This window comes from Cimex lectularius, unplaced genomic scaffold (genome assembly GCF_000648675.2).
Source record: "Cimex lectularius strain Harlan isolate CLEC.00 unplaced genomic scaffold, Clec_2.1 scaffold28, whole genome shotgun sequence".
Taxonomy (NCBI): Eukaryota; Metazoa; Arthropoda; class Insecta; order Hemiptera; family Cimicidae; genus Cimex; species Cimex lectularius.
The window spans coordinates 832,517-853,972 of NW_019392712.1; the positions used below are offsets into that span (position 1 = coordinate 832,517).

A 21,456-nucleotide genomic window follows, 5' to 3' on the forward strand; every position below is an offset into this window, starting at 1 on the left:
TGTAAAAAAGTAAATGACTTATCTACTACCAATTTCAAAATTTTCTTCTTTCTCTTCATTCAGGGGACTTGCCAGCATGTAAACAAAAAATGACATTTCAGTTTGAAATTTTGTACATATGCTATAATCATAATTCACCAATAACCGTATTAGCAGGCACAATTATCTCAATGAGTTTCTCCCAATTTTCCAAATAATTTATGCAATATTAAATTTTATGGTTCTATAAAAATTTCATAGCAGAACAATAAAACTATCAGAGGCTTCTGTCATAGGATGAAATCAATTTGTTTCTCAGTTTAATAACAAACTTGTTCAAAGTCACATTTTGCTTCCTTAAAATGAGTTGGCTTTCAACACCCCACCAAGAGATTAATTAATCATGAGAAACTGGTCAGATAAAGGAGAGGACAAGAGTAATTGTAAACAGGGCAATTAATTAAAAGAAAAGTTTTTAAAAAGTCTTTTTGTACTTCAGCAACTCCAACTTTTTCTTTTGCCTGGAATATTTAATACCTAAAGTTAAGAGAAATGTTTTAATACAACTTGTTATCCCCATCCCACTTGAGAGGAATTTAAGCCTAGATTCTCTTTTCTGTCTACCTTTGTATCATTGCCAGTTATTTAAGGCTATTGTGGTGTTTAATATAGTCAGTAGTAATTATTAAATTCCTTGATGAAGATAATTATATTGTGACTATGTGTTCTTGTGTCATTAAATGAGGGTTATTTGTGACAAAAGCTTGATTTTGATTATGTACAGTTGAAGGACGACGAGAGCGCTTTGCATCTTCCAAATCAAAATTTCCACTTATGAACTAACTAGACTACTTATGGAATACATTGAGACAGCTATGGCTGATTAGGCTATGTTTAGGCCAGAGCCGAGTCGTTCAAATTTGACGTTCAAGGAGTGCGTTATTCACCCAAATCAAGGTGGTACTAAACAGCAGACCATTGATTCCCATTTCCTTTTAGTGATGGCGTGGACACCTGTTTTGTTACCCTTGGTCATTTTCTAACTGGTTCTTCACTCTTGCCTCCCCCTGAGGCTGCCTTTTCAGACACTAAAATCTTTATTTCATTGGCATCGGTTAGGTTATATCATAGTTTCTGGAAGCATTGGTCTTCAACTTACTTGGTTACCTTGTACCTTATATCGAGTACTCTGGGGGAGTGAATGTGACCAGACATCTATGTTTGTGGTGATGTATATATATGTATTGTATGTTTTGTTTCTATTCTGTATTTGACAACCTGAGGTACAAACGAAAGACTAGCATTCTAGGATATCAACGTAGTTTATATTTGAAATCAGAGAGTGAGTAACCAGATCGAGACGCTCAAATGGCTGCAGATTAAAACAAAACATGGAAGAAAGAAAAAGAAGGAAAACACGCAGAGGGCCGGTGATGATCTCAGCTGTTTGTCGGCCCATCAACTTCCCACTTATATACATACAGATCCTTCTAAGACAGAGGGCAAGTCATCCAAAAAGAAAGAAAATAACATGGGGCTAAGAGGATAGCCCTGTCTAAGTCCAGATTGAACCTAAAAAATTCCCCAGAAGATGAAGGATACGAAGAAACTTACTAGAAAAAGACAATTTACTCAATTTAAGGAGTATTCCATTCTTGTCCACTGAATCAAATGCAGGTTTTAGGTCTGTAAAGAAACAATAGATACTCTGCTTAGGCTGATTGAATTTAATATTTATAACATTGGAAAGTACAAATAGGTTGTAGGATAGCCCTTGCAAAATTCCATTTGACACTCACTAATAGATTCTCTTCATTAACAAATGTCTCTTCGATTAACAAGTAAAATGCAAAATATTTTTGATACTACATCTATACAAGAAATGTGTCACTAATTTGATACTTCATTTTCATCTCCATTCACCAAAAAAAGTTAGGTACTGAGCCAAAATTATATACAAAGTTGTAAAAGAGAAGGATAAAAAATTAATTATGTCAATTTGTAGACATCTTTAAGATTGTTTTGCACTGATGATGAATTTAAAATAGGTCGGAAGCTTGGCAGATAACAATTGAATTAGTTCTTTCATCCACTTGACCATACTGACATCCAGATTATTCGTGAGTGAAGAAGTGGTGAGCCAAGTACACGTGATGTGAAAACATATTCGCCCTCTCCATAAATTTCCAGTATTAGTAGCTGAACACAATTTGAAAAAAAGCTCCTAGAATAAGTAAACAAATCATTAAGATATTTTAATTATGAGATACCGTTCCGTGCAAATTAGGCCGAAACAATGTTTATTAAAGAATGTAATGAAGTATTCGTGAAGCACGGGGTTCATTTAGTTTGGCAATATTGTCTAAGAACAGTTGTTGCAATCCTGGAATGGCCGCTCGGCCAAAGTCGGGACAATTCCTCCTGTCAACAAGTGTTTATAAAATCACGTGAAACTTCGACGGCCGAGGCGAGTCCGTTTTTTTTTTTTTTATTTCGAATCCTTAAGTTTCCTCTGTCATGGTTCGAGTTAACTGAAATAGCCTCTTATTCTAAGCCCTTCGGCATATATCTCAAATCTAAAAAAACGCGAAGATATGTGAAAGGTAGAGAATTGTTTTTTAATCGGCTCTTATTTTCAATTTTCCCTCGGAGGCGATCGTCTTCAATTCGACCTGTGATAAAAATGAGGGGATCCTTGCCGTCTACAACAATGCTGTTGGCATTATTCTAATAACATTTTTAAAAAACCAGTAGGATTTGATTTTTTCACTTTCATAGAGCAAGACAGTGAAACGTCAGTTGCGATGAGCCGACAAGAAGGTGAATATCCGATGCGACTCACCCCGTTTTCCTCAGGTAAAATATAAATCCAATTTTTATTACATTTTTCAATTTAAATATTTAATTACCGTTGGAATGTAACAACCACTTGATAATGCGTAAGGTTCCGTTCATCGTTTCCCGATGAGCCGAAGGTTACTCTCAACCAAAACAACATTTGTTATTATTTTTATTATAATTGACATTGGTGTCATTAAACTCGAATTGTTAAACGTGCCTCGTACCGTCTCATTTTTACTCTTTTACCCCGATTAGATTCGACAATCTCTTCTCGAGGTTCTCTCTTACCACGTTTTCAAAACAGTTCAGGTAGATTTATCTTTTACGAGGAAGTAGCTGGCTAAAACTCAAGAATATGTCATTTCTGACAGCTTTAAATTGTATAATATAATTTGGTAACTATCTACTTTAGCTTCAATATGTTTCTTCAAACCGAATACAAATGGTTGCCCATCTCTTCCATCTTTTACAGCTTGTAACATTCAGTAGAATTCGATATGCCTTAAAAACTAACGTTCAGGTTATTCAAGATAGCCTCTGACCCTTCCCAACCATTTTTAGGTCTCCTGGCCTAAGGAATGGTTGGATAAGTATTCATGTCTCCATCTTTTCCAAAATGATGGGAACATTTGTTGCACCTTACGCCATCTTGGGAGTGTTGACTGGATAGCCTCTTGAAGATCCTCTTCCGTTAAGATGTAAAGGCGTCTCCTATCAAGAAGTGGCCAGGAGTGAAAGGTGAATGGTCATTGGGACTTGGACTAAGTGTAAGAATTGGTCAGGAGTTTAAGATTTATTCTGTTAATAAAAGAAATATAATTAGTTCCTCATAAGTGAACATTTTATCTCCCACAACCCTTCTAGTGAATTTACAAAATTTTACTGCTGAAACCACCAAATTCTGGTGTTTGTGGAGGTATGAATTTCCAGGTAATATTTTCACTGGCTAAAATAGTTAGCTACATGAGGGTTTTGTCTTGCTCTGCAGATTGAATGATTCAACTCACTAGCTGTTCCTACGAAATTTGTGTCATTATCTGACAACACTAATTTTGCTTTTTCTTGCCTCGCAAAAAAATCTCTTTAAAGCAGCTAGGTAGGAAGCTTTGTGTTGTTGTGCTCACATAGCTATAGTACAGCTACATAAGCCTTTTGGAGTTGTGCATTCCTAATGGTATTCAGTTTAATTGTGAATGGGCCACAGGGCCGGTCATTGAAGCATCATTACTCCTGTTCTTGGAAGATAGTTGGGACCAGTTGAAGTGGTTTTGCTAGAGTGCATTTCAGCCCCTTTACCCCTACTTCTACTCCCTGTTCTATCTTTGACATTGGTATACAACATTAGGGCCCCAACTTGAAACTTGGGTCTTCCTTTCTTCCAAAGATTTGTTATCTATGATAACTTTATTTTCACATCAGCTGGTTGCCAGAACCACTTTCATCATATATTAATGTACCTATGGTAACTTGAAAAGAGTCTTCAATGTTGAGCTTTCCTCTCATTTTGTCAGGAACTATTATAGCAATCTCATTTATTTTCTCTCCAGCATTTTTTGATGTCTTCTCATTAGATTTGGTTTTATTTCTTTGTTAATAAGGAGTCTTGGCACTCTCCATTGCTGTTGTGGGGCAAGAATACATTGGCCCTGTTATATTAAGACAAGCTTAATTTTTGTAGACTTTGCAGTTTGTTTTCTGTCTCCTTGTTCAATATTTTTACCACCATACTTCATTTGTGACCAGAGGTCTGACCATTGTGGTGTATAACCATCCTGGGGTTTACTCCACAGTTTTTACTGAATTGTCTGTGGCCAGTGCTTAGTTGAGCCTTTGCTTTATTTACCTGCAATGCCTATGCATGCCTATGTTGCTATATGTTTTCTCCGCTTGAGCTCTGAGTCAAGGGTTATACCTAGGTACTTGGTTTGTCCCAGATAATGGGAAATTTTAGGCAAAGAGGTAGCAGACATACTAGCGAAAGAGGGACCCTTGGAACATCACTTAGCCCCAAATCTATTTCCTGGTATAAACTACACAAACTGGAAAAACAAAACCAAAAAAATTAATAATTACTGAAAGCATAAACCAGGCATGAGGCAAGGAAAAATACTACTCCCAAAAACAACTCTATTGGAGAACGAGGAAATCCTACTCATTAGAAAGTAATTAAAAACTCTAACTGGTATATTTACTGGTTATACTCCAGTAAAATACCACTTAAAAATGGAACTACTAACAAATGACCATGTCGATTACATCCAGAAGAGACATAGATAATAGAACATATCTTGTTCAACTGGCCTGCAACACCATTTTGGCCAACGTATGTAACTTGCATATTTGATCATGGATCTGATGATCGAAAGATATGAGCATAAGATTATTTTAGGAGTTGGCCTCCAAGTTCTACTGTAGTCTTTTGCATATCAATTGTGCCTAGCTCTGGCATGGGTAATAACAGAGCTATACTTTAACAAATCATCACTTGTAAGAGTAGAAATTCGGTCTGAGATTTCTGAAAACTTCTGACTACATGTATGCACGACATAGAAATAGATTATTCATTGAACCTTTTAATATCTCTTAAAAGGAATACAAATTCTTGAGGCATTCATAATAGTAAACAGGAAAATTATATTTGCAATAAAGAAAAAAAAATCAATTTTGTGTATTTTCCTTGCTTTAATAGGCTAGGAATGTAATTTATTTCAATCGGGTTATAAATTTGTTATAGAATGTGTTGGTCATGTTTGATCAAGTGCTATATGATTTCAATTTTGTTGTTCAAGTACTTGAAACCATATGTTTCGAAATTGTGAATAGATGTTCATATTTGTTAACCATTTAATTTAGTAATTATAGTTTAATAGTCCTGATGAAATGGATATATTCCTTGAAAGCTCTACAGAAGAACTGAGTATTGTTCGTTCCAATTCCCCCCCCTCCTTATTGTTTTTCAATATGTAATTTAATTTGTATAGGCATTACATTACTTGCCCTAGCTGCAATGGTTGCATTTTAGATATAAAATATTTTATCTTACAGTAAATTGTAACAATTTTAACTGTAATAAGTTTATATAATTAGTAGAGTCTAGTGTGTCTGATAGTGCACATCTTATGTTCATTGGAGTAAATCTTTTTCGTATGTTAATTGTCTGTATTGCGACATAACAATATTAACATTTTTTACTTATTCACATTTCTTATTAATTATGTGATATTCTGGAATTTTAATGGTTCATTTTCGATTATAAAATCTTGCAAAGATTCCTGGATTGCCTATGCCCAGTGTGAAATATCCAGTACTTCCAGTCTTGCCAATGTTGTAGCAGCTCTTCCTTGCAAAAATATCCACTTGTCAATATACTGCTTGTCCTGGACAACAGTGAAGAGTTACTCTGTTTTATATTGATCAATTTGCCATGCATATCAGTACCATTGTTCTACCTGATGTTCATATTCGGTGTTCTGATGACAGCATAGCTGTCCGGCGAGTTTTTAAATTCTCTCTTCAAATTGAAGTCATTCTGGTTTCTGAAAAGTCAAAATTGTATCCTACTCAAGTTACACAAATCGGTTGTTTTATTCTCTGAACCTTTAGTCCAAAGCACAATCATGTTTTGACATATCCTGACATCATATGCAAGGAATATTTAATTCTTGAGAAATGTGGTAACTAGGGGAGTTAATTGTAAAAATGATATAACATATTTATATGGTAATTGTTAATCTTTTGCATTTTTCTATTGTATTTGCTATGCAATAATTATATATTTTTTATTGTTCAACAATAGCAATATAAATTTGAATAAAGTGTAGCATTTTTTCAGTAGATGGTTTCTTTTATTATTTAATTTCTTTATTTGTTTACTTCCATACTTTTTGTAATTAAAAAGATTCTATTTTGATAAATAGACGGGGTGCGCTCTTTTTAGTAAAGAAACATATTTTTTAAAAGCCAAAACACCACTTTTTGTCCAACTTATCAATGATAGCTTGATCTAAGAAAGATAAGGCTTAGAACTAGTTCATATTAGTCACTGGTAAATGTGTAATAAGTTGGTTGGTTCATCTGCCAGTGGATCAGTCTGTTGGTATTCTGATTATGGCAGATACACTCGAATTTAAGAAGTTTTGTAGATTATTTTTTGTTGTAAAATTTCTCTTGCTGATTGTTAATGATGTAATCTCAAGTAAAATTTAAATAGATTAATCTTTTATGAATGATGCATGGCTTTAAAAGCAGGTCAAAGTTCTGAGCATTTTTGCGCTTCAAATTCAACCATATAAATGATCAGTGATTTTAAATTCACATGAGTCTTGAAAGTCTTGAAATTTGGTCTGTTAAATTAGATTAGAATTAGATTATCTTCAGAGCTGTTAGGAAAATCTTGTCTGCTATTTTTATGGCTTCAAACACTCTTCAAACATTTTATGAAATTAGAATGTTTGGCGTTTTTAGTTAAAAATATGTTGGACTCCTCGAAAATTGGTCTGTTACCATATGTCATTCAATATTTAGCAAATTTAAAATGGCTAGAATTTAACTTTGAATAATCAAATGAGTGAAAATTTTCAAGTTGTTCTTTGAGGTTTGATCCATAATTTGGAAGTAAATTAGGAGATTATTGTCATCCTCTATTCCTCTTACCAAAATTTTCATTAGGTTGCTTTGCATTAATTAATGAATGAAGTTCGTATTCGCTAGGTATGAATAATTTTGTTAAATTGCTGAAACTTCATATAGAACATTGTGCAAGTCTCATTGACTAGTACCTAATTATTTCAAACTTGTCTAAAATAACTTTCTAGACGTCTAACAGTCTATGATAATTAAAGCTATCAAAAGATTTTAATAAGAGATATTCAATAAGATTTTATTGGTGCATAAATGCTTTTTTTGTAAGTTTGTCATGTAAGATATTTTGTCTTATTATTCAAATCAAGTTAATGCCAACTTTCAGGTATTCTAAATATTCAAAATTAATTAATATTTTGGTTAGTCTACATTTTAAATAAATAAGCAAGAACCAGCCTGGGTTTAATGCTTATTAAAATTAATTTTAATGAAAGTTGGTTTTCGATTTTTGCAATTACTGGTGGTAAAATTCAGATTAATAATAATATGGGGAGTAATATATATAGTAATATATTATACATTGATGGGACTAAAAATTTTCTTGCGGGAATTTTCAGTTTCAAACTTCAATTATTATCAAAAGTTCTGGAATGTGCATACTTTTTTTTATACTGTTTTGAAGAGACAGAAAGCAATGTACCCTAAAGTGGCGAGGTCAGGTAGGTATGACGACTGCATGAGTATCTTCCAGCTGTGTTATTTTGCTTTGGTTCTACGTCCGCGTGTTTAACGGTGAATGTTTAAAAGTGCACATAAGGCACACAATTGCACCCTTTCTGTTCCATGGAGTGTAAACCATTTTTATTTCCTCATTAATGAATCGATCCGATGTCTCGTTGTTGAGCAAATAGAGTAACGCACATTGATTGAAACCTATTATTTATGAAAATCGTATAGTTTTCAGACGATTATTTTCTGATCTAGTTCTATCTCCAAAAATTAATTCTCGATTAGTTTTATGTGATGATCAACCTCAACTAATGCTTTAATCTTTCTATTATGAATGATAATTGAATGTGTACAGGGATGGTCTTAATGAAAAATCTTCAGATCGGAAGCCAGAAAACTGACGCTTACCCATAGCTAGTCTTAAAATTTAAGAAACGAATGCTGAATGGTGATGAGAATAGGAGGAAGCGGGGGTTTGGTATTCCCCAAGCACTGCAGCGTTTGGCTTTTCGTACTTTTTCTAGTTGTTAGTGCAGTTCAATTGAGTCGATATCACTTTAAAGAAGTAAGTAGTAGATACTTGATTGTCAATGCTGCAATTCTTTTTACTAGTTCTTCTTGGTGATATTGGTACCAGTATCTTCCTCATTGCATAACCTACAGACAGGGTCATTGAATAATACCCATGGTAATTCAGTGTTTTCTCAGATGCCAATGGCCGGTACATAGACCTATCACTTCTCATTGTTTTACCCTGTCTTACTATTGTAACATGCTTGCCAGTTGCGGTGAGTGTTCTTTAATCATTAGTCTGGCCACTCTTTAGTTCGTCCACTTCTCCTTTTGTTTTTGTGACAGAAGCCTGGACAACAGCCAAAGGACAAGAGCAAATTACATATTCATCACACCTTAGAAAATATTCGGTCTATTCTCGCTGGTTAGACCAAAGTTAATAGAGAGCAAGACATTCGATTAGTTCTTCGATTGCAAGCCATCATGATGATGAGGGGTAAACTAGGTTTGGTATTCCGCAAAAGCTGCCGTCTTGTAGCTATTGTTCAGTTCCTTAGTTCAGTTCAATTGATTCAATTCTTCTTTTAAACCGAGTTTCGTATCTCTAGAGTTCAGCCATTTCTACTATTGTTTGTTTTATATCCGTTCTGAGATGGAGGAGTCTGTCTGATCTTGTTATCTAATTATAGGTTCTGTGCCTTGGTCTTGCAGACTTTTCTTTGGCCAGTGCTTGTTCATTACCAAAAATTTCTTTGTGCCCTGACAACCAAGATATTGCCAGGTAAGGTTTTCCTTGGTTTTGGACATTTTGGTTGCATTCACCAACCAAATTGTATTTACGTAACGCGCTAATGCTTTTAGGGCCGCTTGGCTGCCTGATCTTACAACGATTTGTCAGTGTAATCTCTTTATAATGTACCTGACAAAAGAAGACTGCGGGAGTGCCTCAGGGCTTGGTTCTCGGTTCACTCATTTTCCTAGCTTAAAGCGGCTCCTTAGTGTGAGTTCTTGCTTGCGGCTTTTTCTCTCCTAGTTGGAAGTATCTACACATACATAGACCCTCACAAAATCATAGAATGTGCCCTGGGGTCTCCTCTTCTTCCTGGCAGTACCTACACAATGTTTCTTCTGTCTGTATTCCCATCCGGTGCACGTGCCTTCTTACTCGGCACTGCTCTGTCAGGAGTCCTACCACAATAGTGGTTCTATTGCGGTTGCCCTCCAGTAGTTCCTTTGCGAGTCTTGCGGATGGCCCTTCTGTGAGTGAGTCTTCTTGCCTCAAGCTTGGGATATTGTTCCACTAGGTGTTGGACTCATTAAGAAACCATTTTGGATGTATCCTTTTCCTTGGCAAGGTGCTAGGCCACAATAGGGTTCGGGGCCTAGAGAATTCATATAATGCTATAACCATAGGAAAGATTTTTTTTGTACTGCTTTCATCATCATATCAATTTTCAATTGTAAATAATTATGTATTGACACTTAGATCTTTGTTATCTGTGTGTAGTGTTCAGGCTTTTTGTAGTCTAGATTTTATTATTTTGCCACTTGCTTTATTAGTGCAATGTTTATATAATTAATGTAATATATAAAACGCTCTTTAGAAATTTCATTCCATGAATTAATGTAATGTTTTTCTTTTCAAGATATCTTTTTGATAAAAAAGTTTTATTTTACCTACTCCTTAATTTACTTACTCACTAATTTGTGAGAATATTTTAAGAAAAAGTTAACGATGCTTTTTACGTGTAAGAAGTGTGTTGCTGTTTTTAAAAACTTAGCTTAACATTTCCATTTCGGGTCACCGTGGCATTTTATCTCTCTGCTTCAAGGTTGCTCTCGTCTGTACGAAAACATAATATATGATCCGTCTTATTGTAATCTTTTTCTAATTCAAAATTAATTCTAATGCGCGTACCATTTAGCCACCTGTCAGTTCAGTAGCGTTTGAAAATTGTCCATCTCATCGCATGCTGGAATCTTAAGAGTTGACAGTGGTTTTATTGTTGATGTAGTTAGAATCCGTTTGATCAGAAATTTCATACTTATTTTATTTTGCGCGCACCAGTACAGTCCAATGTGTTAAAGAGTGGAAATAAAATCGTTCACTCTGTCACATTGGCTACCTTCGTTTTATTTATAAATTTAGTATGTATATCGATTTAAAACTAAATTTATTAACGATAGTTGGCAGATTTTATAAGAATTTATTCCCTTTTTTGTGTTCAGACTAGGTTTTTATGTAGCAGTTTATTTACCGTTAACTTTATTGTTAGCTATCCTTGATTTAAAGTTTGTTTAAATTGATTGTTTGTATAGCCACTAAATATACAGCTTCTTGATAACATTGTTTCTATTTCGAGCTCATACCCTCAGCCGTTGCCGGCCCATTCGCTAGGAAATCTCTTTACACAGTTTCATATTGACTGAGAACATTTAATACACTGCTATCCAATTCTACATGTCTTATTTGTCTGACACATCCCATCAAAGAGTAAAGCATGTTTGGTTAGTCGAGGGACTTGATTCCTTCTCTTTGATTTCGCCCAAGCAACATTTGCGTCATTAATCTATGTTTAGCAGATATTATTTTGTTCTTCGCAGGGTCTCTGAAAAGACAAATCTTGTCGAATCTCCATCCGACAATATTTCACAAACTTAGAGAGCTAAAAAGAGTTTAGTTAAAGAAGGGGAATAAAAAGGAAAAACGGCTTTATTTATAGCTTAGCAAAAAGATGAGCTTATTGACAAAGTGACCTTTTTCACTGGGGTGAAAATTTATTTCAAGCCTTTTGATGTCCATGTAAAACCTAAAATGTTATTTACTCTACACGGGTCGAAGTAACAACAAAGCTGCTGCAATATAGCATTTTCAACAAAATAAAACTATTAAAAGTATCATTAAATGAATATTATTATTAGTATTATTCACGGAGTTCAACCAACCCGTTAGGTGGCTGGGTCGCTAGTATCCCCCTTAAGCCCAGGTGATCGTCGCTTCCCGACCAACGTGGTTGTTAAGCTCCGACAGGGGCTATCGGCCGCTAGGTTATTTCAGCCCGAACACTTGCAGTCTATAATGTAGCCTAATACTTACTACTTAAATTGTATAGATCAGTCGCACAGATAAATACATTCATACATATAAACACATTCATACATTGCACTCATTATGATTAGTCAGTCGAATACTAGATCCATACTGTCCATCGATCTTTACATAGTATTAATAATCTAACCTAAATTCGGTGTGGTACTTTTATAAATATTCCGCCGTCGACCCTATGCACACACACTGCTGGAAGGGTGATGGTGACGCAATATTTCACCATCACACCTCACTTCTCACACTTATAAATGCACACATTCAAACAAAACACATATAACCATATACTGTGAAACATCCCCACATCCTCCAAAAAAAGGTACCGGGAACCACAGAAACCGACTGCTGTGCCCGAAAACCATTCTTAAATCCGGCGGCATGCCTACACGCTCTCTGTTTGGAGCCAAGGTATAAAACGCCTCCATTATGTAGAACACATCGAGCAACCTTTCACTCCGTAAGGGGCACCTGCGCGGGCTTTGGCCAAAAGCAGGTGCCCGTGTGTCAACCGCGTTTATTATTATTATTATCACTGCGTTGTATAGATGCAGATGATCGATCTAGATGACAGTTCCTACCACATTTGTTTCTTGCATCTCGAATATATTGAAAGTATCTCGTCCGTTTATTGTCCTTATATGAATTTTGTGTTGAAGAGTTAGTTTGTTTATGTAGGAAATTATTGGAAAGGAGAAACTGGCAAATACCAGTCATAATCAAATCTCCCTGGATAATGTACCTTTACATATTCGTAACAGCCGGCATAATATGGTTATTGCTATGTTGTTTGATGATTTTGGTAATGATGAGAAGGATACTAAGAAGCGGGAGTTTGGTATTCCACATGCACTGCAGCCGTTTGTCTTCTTCGGTCCCGTTTAAGGAATTAGCCTCCTGTTCACTGTCTTCGGCTTCCTGTTCTCTTGCGTCAAATCCATCTAAATATTTAAGGCAAGGAAGGAACTTGAAAAGCTGTTCACGACAATATTTCTTTTTGAGTAGTTCTAATGTTTCAAGATATGTGATTTTGTTTCCACTCATGTTCAATTATATGAGCTTGTCTGAAGAAGGTTCAAACCATTTGAGATACGGTTGTCGCTCAACTTCAACTTCTGCAAGATTGGTAACTTCGGAAAAACTTTGAGGCTAGTGAGCCCGACGTTTATGAGACTGAAATTTGTGAATTCGTCTGTGAGACCTTCAATCGTCAAAATTCGGCAATTATTCAAGTTTAGCTCGTATAATTTGCTTCGGTTTCCTTCCCCGTTTTTCCAATTCGATCCTTTTCTCCATGTTTCTCGCTGTAGACGGGACGAAAATAGGGAGAGGTCGGCGTTGTATCGTCTGACGGGTCTCGTACGAATGTCGGCTGGCCCAAGCGGTGCTCGTTCATGTCGGATTCAGGATCGACAATCTTTTTTTAAAAATAGTAGGTATTGACTCTCAATTAAGTCTCTGTTGAGCGATTACATCGTATTTGAAAATAACATGGTTGGCAGTTTCTTCCACCTCTTTACATAACTTACAAATTGTTCGTCATTGAACCCATGCTATGTAGGTCTATTTTATGATGCCAAAGACCTTTAAATATATTGTTCTGAGTTTTACCCTGTCTGACTGTAGCAATGTGTCTGCTAGTTTTGTGGATTGTTCTATAAACATAAGTGAGTATACTATGTTTATACCCTTTTGAGTTTGTACATTTCGTTTTGTTTTGTGTGTAGCTTCTGAGATAAGGAGCCTGCTTGATCTAGTTTCCCAATTATAGGTACTGTGCCTGTAGTTTGTCTTGAAGACTCTCCTCTGGCAGTATGTCTGCTTGTTCCAGAATTCCTCGTTTTGCCAGGTTTTGGAAATTTTCGATGAATGGGTTGCGTCATTTTTGGTTCGTTAAATGTCAAACAGTATTCACATGTGTTTCGAGGTACATATATATATGAAAAATATTCCATGATATCCATTATTTTTAGTGGTCTAATGGACCAAATTACTTCTTACAATTAATTATTCTTTTTATGTAAGGTTTGGTTGAGATGAAAAAGTTAGTATTACGAGCGGGATTCGCACCCACGACCTTCGGCCGAAAATTGAAAGATGAAATTCCATGATATGTTATGTCATGAATATCACATCTTTTAAATATACAAAAAAAAAGTTGAATAAGTTTTAGTTTATTAGTTTGCCTAAAATAGTTTGCAATACCTACACTTAAACTTATGTTATTGTTTTGCTCTTGACCGTATAAAATAGATAATCAGAGGGTGAGTAATGTGTCCCAGTTCAGAATTACACAAACCACCAATAGAAAAATGTTCTTAATTTTTAGGGTGAGTAATAATCTTGCTCTTTATCTTAAGGTGGCTGGTCTTAGCCTTTGAAAAGTGATGTTATACTACTAATACTATTATCAGTTGATGAACTGCATGTCAATCTATTTCTCCATGATTATGTTGCTGGCCGTTAAGCCAAGGGAGGGGGTGTACCGAAAATGGGAGATGATGCGACTTTTTCATCAATTCCATAACTCTCATTCAGTGTGAAGATATTCCCAGATGGTGGGCTTAAAGACCTTCCTTTATTTTTGACTAATTCAGTCCCGCATGTGTGCCTGTGAGTATAACAATGTTTGTACTTTTTTTTTAGAATTTGAAATGCTTCTCATCTTACTAAGAGTTGAGAGATCATAGTGGACCCTAGATCCTACGTAACTTTCAAGAGTTCGATATTTGGCACTTCGCCCTTTTATTAACGTTCTCACTTTAATCCTTGCGCCATAAGGGTACTAACACAGTCTGTTGCTTCGTTTTTGTTTATATTTTATTTGAAAATCATTTATGCTTTCTGTGAATGACCATAACATAACCTATGGCGTATAGGGTAATCATACTACATTCCTTCAAAAGCATAATTCTTTTCCCCGTACTGTAATTGCTGTAAAATTCCTTTCATGCCCTGGTTGCAAGGCTCTTTCACGGTACTCTTTCTTAATTCTGCACTCCGTATCTTCTGTTTATAAATGTCTCTTACTGCGTGAATTCCCATCTCGCAGAAGGCAATATTGGATAACTGATTTCCTTGCTAAGTCATCCGATTTTTCATTACTCTAAAGCCTTATCTCCTGTACGGCCTGTAACCCAGCGGAGGGTGACTATATTTTGCATATTTTGCATTACAAACGTTTTGCGTCGCACTTCAAACCATCTTTGTACTGATACTGTTTGAATTAATTGTTCTCAACAAATAGCATCTACCAATTGTGTGAGGTTTCTTGAAAATTTAGTATACACTTGAGTATTTGAATTTGGGATCAAATTATCCTTCAATTCTCCCTTAACAAAGTGAGTTTAATTTGAACTCCCTTGGATTGGTCTGATATTCTTTCATCAGTTTGGCTCAACTTAATTATATTGCCTTCTACCCAAAAATAAAAATACCAATTTTGCTTGGTCGTATTTCGTATTTCTTGTCACTAGCCTCCATTCCAGAGATGGGGTGTAACAGATGAATTGAAGTCACGTTAATTCAACCGTTTTATGTCTGGTCAAAATTAAGTCGTAAATTGTATTAAAATTCCTTTGTCAAACTTCTTCACAAAAAATATCTGATTTTAATAAGATAATTAATCATTTTAATTGGATTATTTTAATCTATTGTCTCCTATGCTCTGATAAACTTCTATGTGATGGTGTTGTAAGACAGGGCTTCCCAGACGTTTTACCCAGCGGACCCATTACACAGAACAAAATCCAGGACGGACCCCCCTCATTCACGTATTTAAAATTAGATACTTAAAGTATATGTAGTAAATAAAAGTTTTTATTAGCTAGCTTAATTAGGTGATAGAGAGGGATATCACTATGAAAACCAACACTTGATTGACATACTTAACTTTATATAAAAATCCAAAACACAAAATCAAATTGGACAGAACGTAATCAATAGGTATGTAAAACTCGATCCAATTTCAAAAGTAATAATTTGAACATTAATTGTTTACGCCGAAGCGTAATTTATTCTATTTTCTTATTAAAAATTAGATAGTTAATAAGTCTTATCAAAATTTAATTCAGTTTTCTTTATTTTAAGCCTCTGATAGGCCTGCCGAATGATGAGAGGCTTAGTTGGCGGACGGTGTGAAGCTTTCTCTTGATACCGTCCGTTGTTCAGTACACACACGTTTTTCTCTCTGGCCGGGCACCTTGTTGTTCTCAATATGATAAAATTATTGGGTTGTCCGGAAAATAATGCAGGATTTTGGTATTAAACAAAAAAAAAAGAAACTAGTTACTTTAAAGCAATGTTCTTTAATCAAAATAATTTCCCATACTCTCAATACATTTCTCCCAACGTGTTGGTAACTTATTAATTCCGTCTGAGTAGAATTCAGAATTTTTAGAATTGATAAAGTCAATAAATGCATTTTCCAGTTCCGTTTGATTTTTGAATATTATGTGTTGTAAGTAGTGGTCCAGGTGTCTAAAAAAATGTTAGTCAGTAGGCGAGAGGTCCGGAGAGTAGGGTGGGTGAGGCAAAGTTTCATAGCCAAGCTCCAATAATTTTTGTGACGTTACACGTGACACATGTGGTCGAGCGTTGTCATGCAACAAAATGGGCCCTTTCCGATTGACCAAAGAGGGCTTCATTACTGCCAATTTCTGATGCATGGTATTAATTTGGTTACAGTATGATTCAGCATTGATGGTTTCGCCAGGATTTAAGAAGCTGTAGTGTATTAAACCAAATGAAGCCCACCATACCGTAACCATTACCTTTTTTTGATGAGTTGGGGGCTTTGGAACTTCTCCTTTGTCGAGCCACTGTCCAGAACGTCTAGTGTTATCGTAGAGAATCCACTTTTCGTCACATGTAACAATTCTGGCCAGAAATGGGTCATTTTTGTTTCGACAAAGAAGTGATGCACAAACATCAAAGCGCTGATTTTTTTGGCGATCGTTTAATGAGTGTGGAACCCAATTTTCGAGTTTTTTCACTTTTCCAATCGCCTTGAGGTGGTCAGCGACGGTCGTTTTACTGACTTTGAGTTGCTCTGCAAGTTCTCGAACAGTTGTTTTGGGGTTTTCTTCCACCACTGATCGCAGAACATCATCATTAAGAGAGGAAGGCCTTCCACGACCTTCTTCATCTTCAAGGCTGAAATCTCCCTCCCGAAATTTTTTAAACCACCTTTGCACAGTGCACTCATTAACACAACCCTCGCCCCAGACTTGGTTAATGTTTCTAGCCGTTTGGGCTCCGCTTCGGCCGAGTTTAAACTCGTAAAAGAAAATCGTACGAAATTCTCGCTTTGACATTATAAGGATGACTGAATTATTTCCAAGTAGCGGAATGCTACAGAGGTAAACAAACAATATCATTTGGAAGAGGATTAATAAGTGTTGACATTCATACAAATGAGTAATCCTGTAAACGTAAACAGAATATTTTATATAGATTTTTTTTAATGAAAACTTAAAATCCTGCATTATTTTCCGGACAACCCAATAGTTAACGTCTTTCCCCTCTCAACGAAGTATTTCTCTCCGTATTGCAACACGAGAAAATTATCTTCCGAAAAGTACTGTTTATGTTTCACAGCCAATGTGTTAACTGCATTTCCTCATCATTCCCGGAGGAAAACTCTAAGGCCTTGGAGGGGACCGACGGGCGTTATCCTGGAGGAACGAATTGTAAGGTGAGTGAAACATTGCTACTTTCGGCAAGTGATTTTCTCATTTTTTCCCTTACGTTGTGCATTCTTTTGTTAATTATTTAAGAGTTTAATCAATTAATTTTTATTTATTTTATTTATTTGTTTTTAATTATTTTAATTACAATAAGCGTACGGCTTAATCATTAATGATTTTTGAATTAGAGGGAGGTTGTTTTAGCTTGCACAGTTTGGATATTTTGGGCTTAATTTTTGATAGATGGAGACGGGAGCTTCGTTATTTAGTTTTGGTGGCTTTATAGTTAGAAAGTTCGAATTCGGATAGGTAAGTTCCGACAAATGGAAGAACACGTTTTCCTTTTTCAACGAGCAGTTGAAATTTTTTGTTTTCCAGGCAGAATCAAAAATGGGGATAATTATCAGACTCGAAAATAGATTTCAGGGTGGAGTCTGAAGTAATGTCTATCAAACATTCGTATTCAGCTGAAGATAGACTGGTTGGCGTCGTCGAAATTGAAAACGGTTTGACCACCACGGTTTTAGTACAGAAATGACTTATGACATGATTTAAGAATTATTTACTTTTGGCGTAAAAAATGTAACAGTTCCCTTCTACAAATTCACCATAAATTGGTATGCTAGGGGAGTGTGTATGAAAATGCCAAAAAACCAATAACAACGTGGAAATTATATCTACAAATAAAAAAAAATTAAGTTTAATAATAAATAGCACGTTGCCCCACCCAAAATGAACATTTATGTTGCATTGTTTTCTGTTTCTAGGCCTAAGTTATCCATTTGGTCCCTAAATGAAATCAAATGTGAAGTAAAACCCAAAACATTTTCTTAAAGAGTCAAGTGTTGGCTCCTTTAGTACATGGCTAAGAACATTAACAAAAAATAGTATCTACCATTTAAAGAGGAAAATTGTTCTTCTTCTTCTTCTTATTATTATTATTAATTATTATTTTTTTGTCCCCGTTTGGTATTGTTCTGTTCTCCAATCAATATTTTCCCCTCAAACCATTTTTTCTCATTGTATTGCTTGCGGCCCTTAAATAGCGATTTACCTCTCAAGGCTGTCTATAGTACCGACTTAAGTTATATTCATGTACATATTTTTCTTTTGCACTGGGAAATTTGTACCAATTCTACCTCTTTTCTTTCTGTACTACGTATTAGCGTAATAAAGTTGATGAAAAAATTTCCCTTTTTATTTTTGAATACCTGAACGGCACAACGGATATGCATGGGTGTCGCTAATAATTCGGAGCATTAAATTATGCCCACAGAACCAGGAAAGTGGTTCGCGGAATTATTTCATGAATTATATATAGAAATAAATTGGAAAACCTTAATTTTACAGTAGATTAATACAGCAAACTATTTTAATGTTTTTATTTTGAATAATATGTTTCATGTGGTCATTCTTTATATCTAAAGTTATATGAACAAGTTCTTCAGTCAGGTCAATCGATAATAATTTTCATTGTCTTATATTAAACAGAAAATAGAAATTAATAAGATAATTTTTGGTGGTTTTGAAGTTGTACACAAATGATCAACATTTTATGACTATTTTTACAAACTTATAATAGATTATTTGCATTTATATTGAACTTATGCTAGGGAGACAGAAGTAAACTGATTAATACAGTTTTCGTTAAATCACGACATGTCTTACAAACATTACTGTATGTTTGCCTATTAATCATCACCAAATCATCAATTCCTTTTATTATCAAAAAACGTTCTCTTGATGAACAGTTTTGCAGATTATACTACGGTTTCCGAATAGGAATACTCGATTTAAATTAACCTGTCTGACTGGTGATAGTTACAGACCAAGCCTATTCTGCTTAATAACAATCTCATTTTATTATTATATATCCAATAAATTATCTCCCCAGGTGAATGAAATGGCAAAATGGTACGAATTATTTTAAAAAATAAATATACAAAACTATTTTGCCGAACGTTTTTCATTCCAATTATTTTGTTTTCTTAACTGTTGAACAGTAACGATTTTGGCTAACACAATTAAACTAATACGTCGTACTACTTAAATAAAAGAATTTTTTACTCACGGAATAAAAATATTTATTTTAATTAGTTTGCTTTATTTATTTATTTATTTTTTTAAATTGTTTTCCCCCTTTGCATGTTCATCTGTGAAATATCTGTAGTAAGTATTCTGAATGTTCTGTTGTTGTGGCTTATCACAACTGTGATGTAACTCGACTTGACGACATCCGATCAGATGAGAACATGAACTTGAAAGGTGAGTCAAGTTACTTATCTTTAGACTCGGTTGATCGGGGCGTCGATGGCAGCAACGGTTTAGGTGTTGACACGGCGCTCCTCACCTCCGGTAAAGGTCTCGGGTTCGAATCCAGAGACCCTGCATACGACATACTTACAAATGGGCTTTTGAAATACCCTCTTTAAAAAAAAAAAAAAAAAATAAAAATAAAAATAAAATAAAATACATTTAACTTACTGTTAAAAATAAAATATATTAACTTGATTGTGGAAGACAGTGTATTTATGGAAGAAAGTTTATTTTTATAATATTACCAAATAAATTTTGTCACAAAATATCATAGGTACTAGTTGCAATGACAGCTTTGACTTCTTCTTCATTTTAACATGGACATGTTTTTGGGTTGGATACACAAATTTTTTAAGTGACCATTTTCGCGTCGTTGATTTCACGAGTGCTAGAACGGTTAGAGCTGCTTAAGCTCGGTTTGGTAACGTCGGTTAGAATGGGTTAGGTTACGTATACATGATTCAATGTTTCATCTTAGCTATTAAATTTGTTTCAGGAACTAGCAGAAATTAGTTTTTGCCATAATGTGTGTGTCTCAGAAATTTTGGTCACACCCATTTTCCCCTAAAGCAAAGGGCTATAGTAGTTTTCTCAAGTATGTATTTTAATTTTTTTAATCATGCAGTTATACGTAATTGAATATCAAATTTGTCTTTTCAATTGAGGCTTTTTTAATGCACAACTGTATTAGAATTACAATAAGTAAATATGTTGTTTACAATTTGCACAACAAGACTTTGTTACATGAGGGGGTCATCACCCACTCAATTATGATAATTTTACCTTAAATAAATTTGAAGTACTCATTCAAATCGCTATTTAAATTTAGAATATTTTTTATATTATTTTGTATTATGGTGTAACGAATTAAGTTGTATATAAGTTATAAAGGATTTGATAAATAAAAACCTGCAGATTAAACACGAAGCACAACGGAGCATAAATGACATGATTTTTTGATGTATTCCTCTCCTGAATTTTGCTGAATCTCTTTGGCAGTACTTTACCTTTGATCTGATACCAAGTTGAGTCCTAAAAAGCCCTAAGCTTTTGATATCTTATCAGCGAATATGACTAGACAGCAGTAGAGCGGATATCCTTAAGAAGCAATGTCGAGTGTGTTTGCTCGATGTGATGTTCGAGTTCTTCTTCAGTTGGCTCCACATGAAATGGGGCAGGAGAGGAATTGTTGTGGTTTGCAATATCTTTGCCGGTCAGTACAACTTGTACCCTCTCAAGGTTTGCTTGTTGAAACGAAAATCTATCTTTCAAAGCTCGTCTATTCCCGGATAATGGTAATCCAGGGGTGGCATGACATCTACTAATTTGCATCGAGTTATGCTGAATAATAAGCAGAGAAATGATTCCAGCAAAAGACTATAAGTGGTATAAAAATCAAGGTCGAGGCTTTTCGTTGGATGTGATGTTCAAATTCTTCAGTTGCTCCCACATGAAATTACGTTGTCATGTAGCAGGAGAGAACGTTTTTGTGTTTGCCAAAGCTCAAAGCTTGCCAGCCAGAATAACAAGTTATTAGGGCAGCTTGCCGAAACAAAAACCAATTTTACTAAATAGTCGACCCGACGCGAAAATTCGTGTTTCTGTAGGTCTTTGCAACAACTCCGATTCTTAGAAAGCGCGGGTAAGTCTGCCGTGTGGTGAATTTCTAATTCATCTAGAACTAAAAACTTGTTCGAGGTTCAGCAC

At 35.1% G+C, this 21,456-nt stretch overlaps 1 protein-coding gene across 9 annotated transcripts in view; it reads left to right on the forward strand.

Moving 5' to 3' along the window:
* The first annotated feature begins 2,368 nt into the window (after positions 1 to 2,368).
* Positions 2,369 to 21,456, forward strand: part of LOC106669192 (rho guanine nucleotide exchange factor 18) — a 66,609-nt gene continuing 47,521 nt past the window's right edge. For 7 of the 9 annotated variants that reach the window (XM_024226389.1, XM_024226390.1, XM_024226391.1 and 4 more), the window contains exon 1: positions 2,369 to 2,835. In XM_024226389.1, the coding sequence (XP_024082157.1) occupies positions 2,784 to 2,835 (52 nt within the window). In that variant the 5' untranslated portion in view covers positions 2,369 to 2,783. Of the gene's footprint in view, positions 2,836 to 17,344; positions 17,442 to 21,456 lie in introns of all 9 variants that reach the window. The other 2 variants (XM_024226392.1, XM_024226387.1) reach the window with 2 other exon arrangements.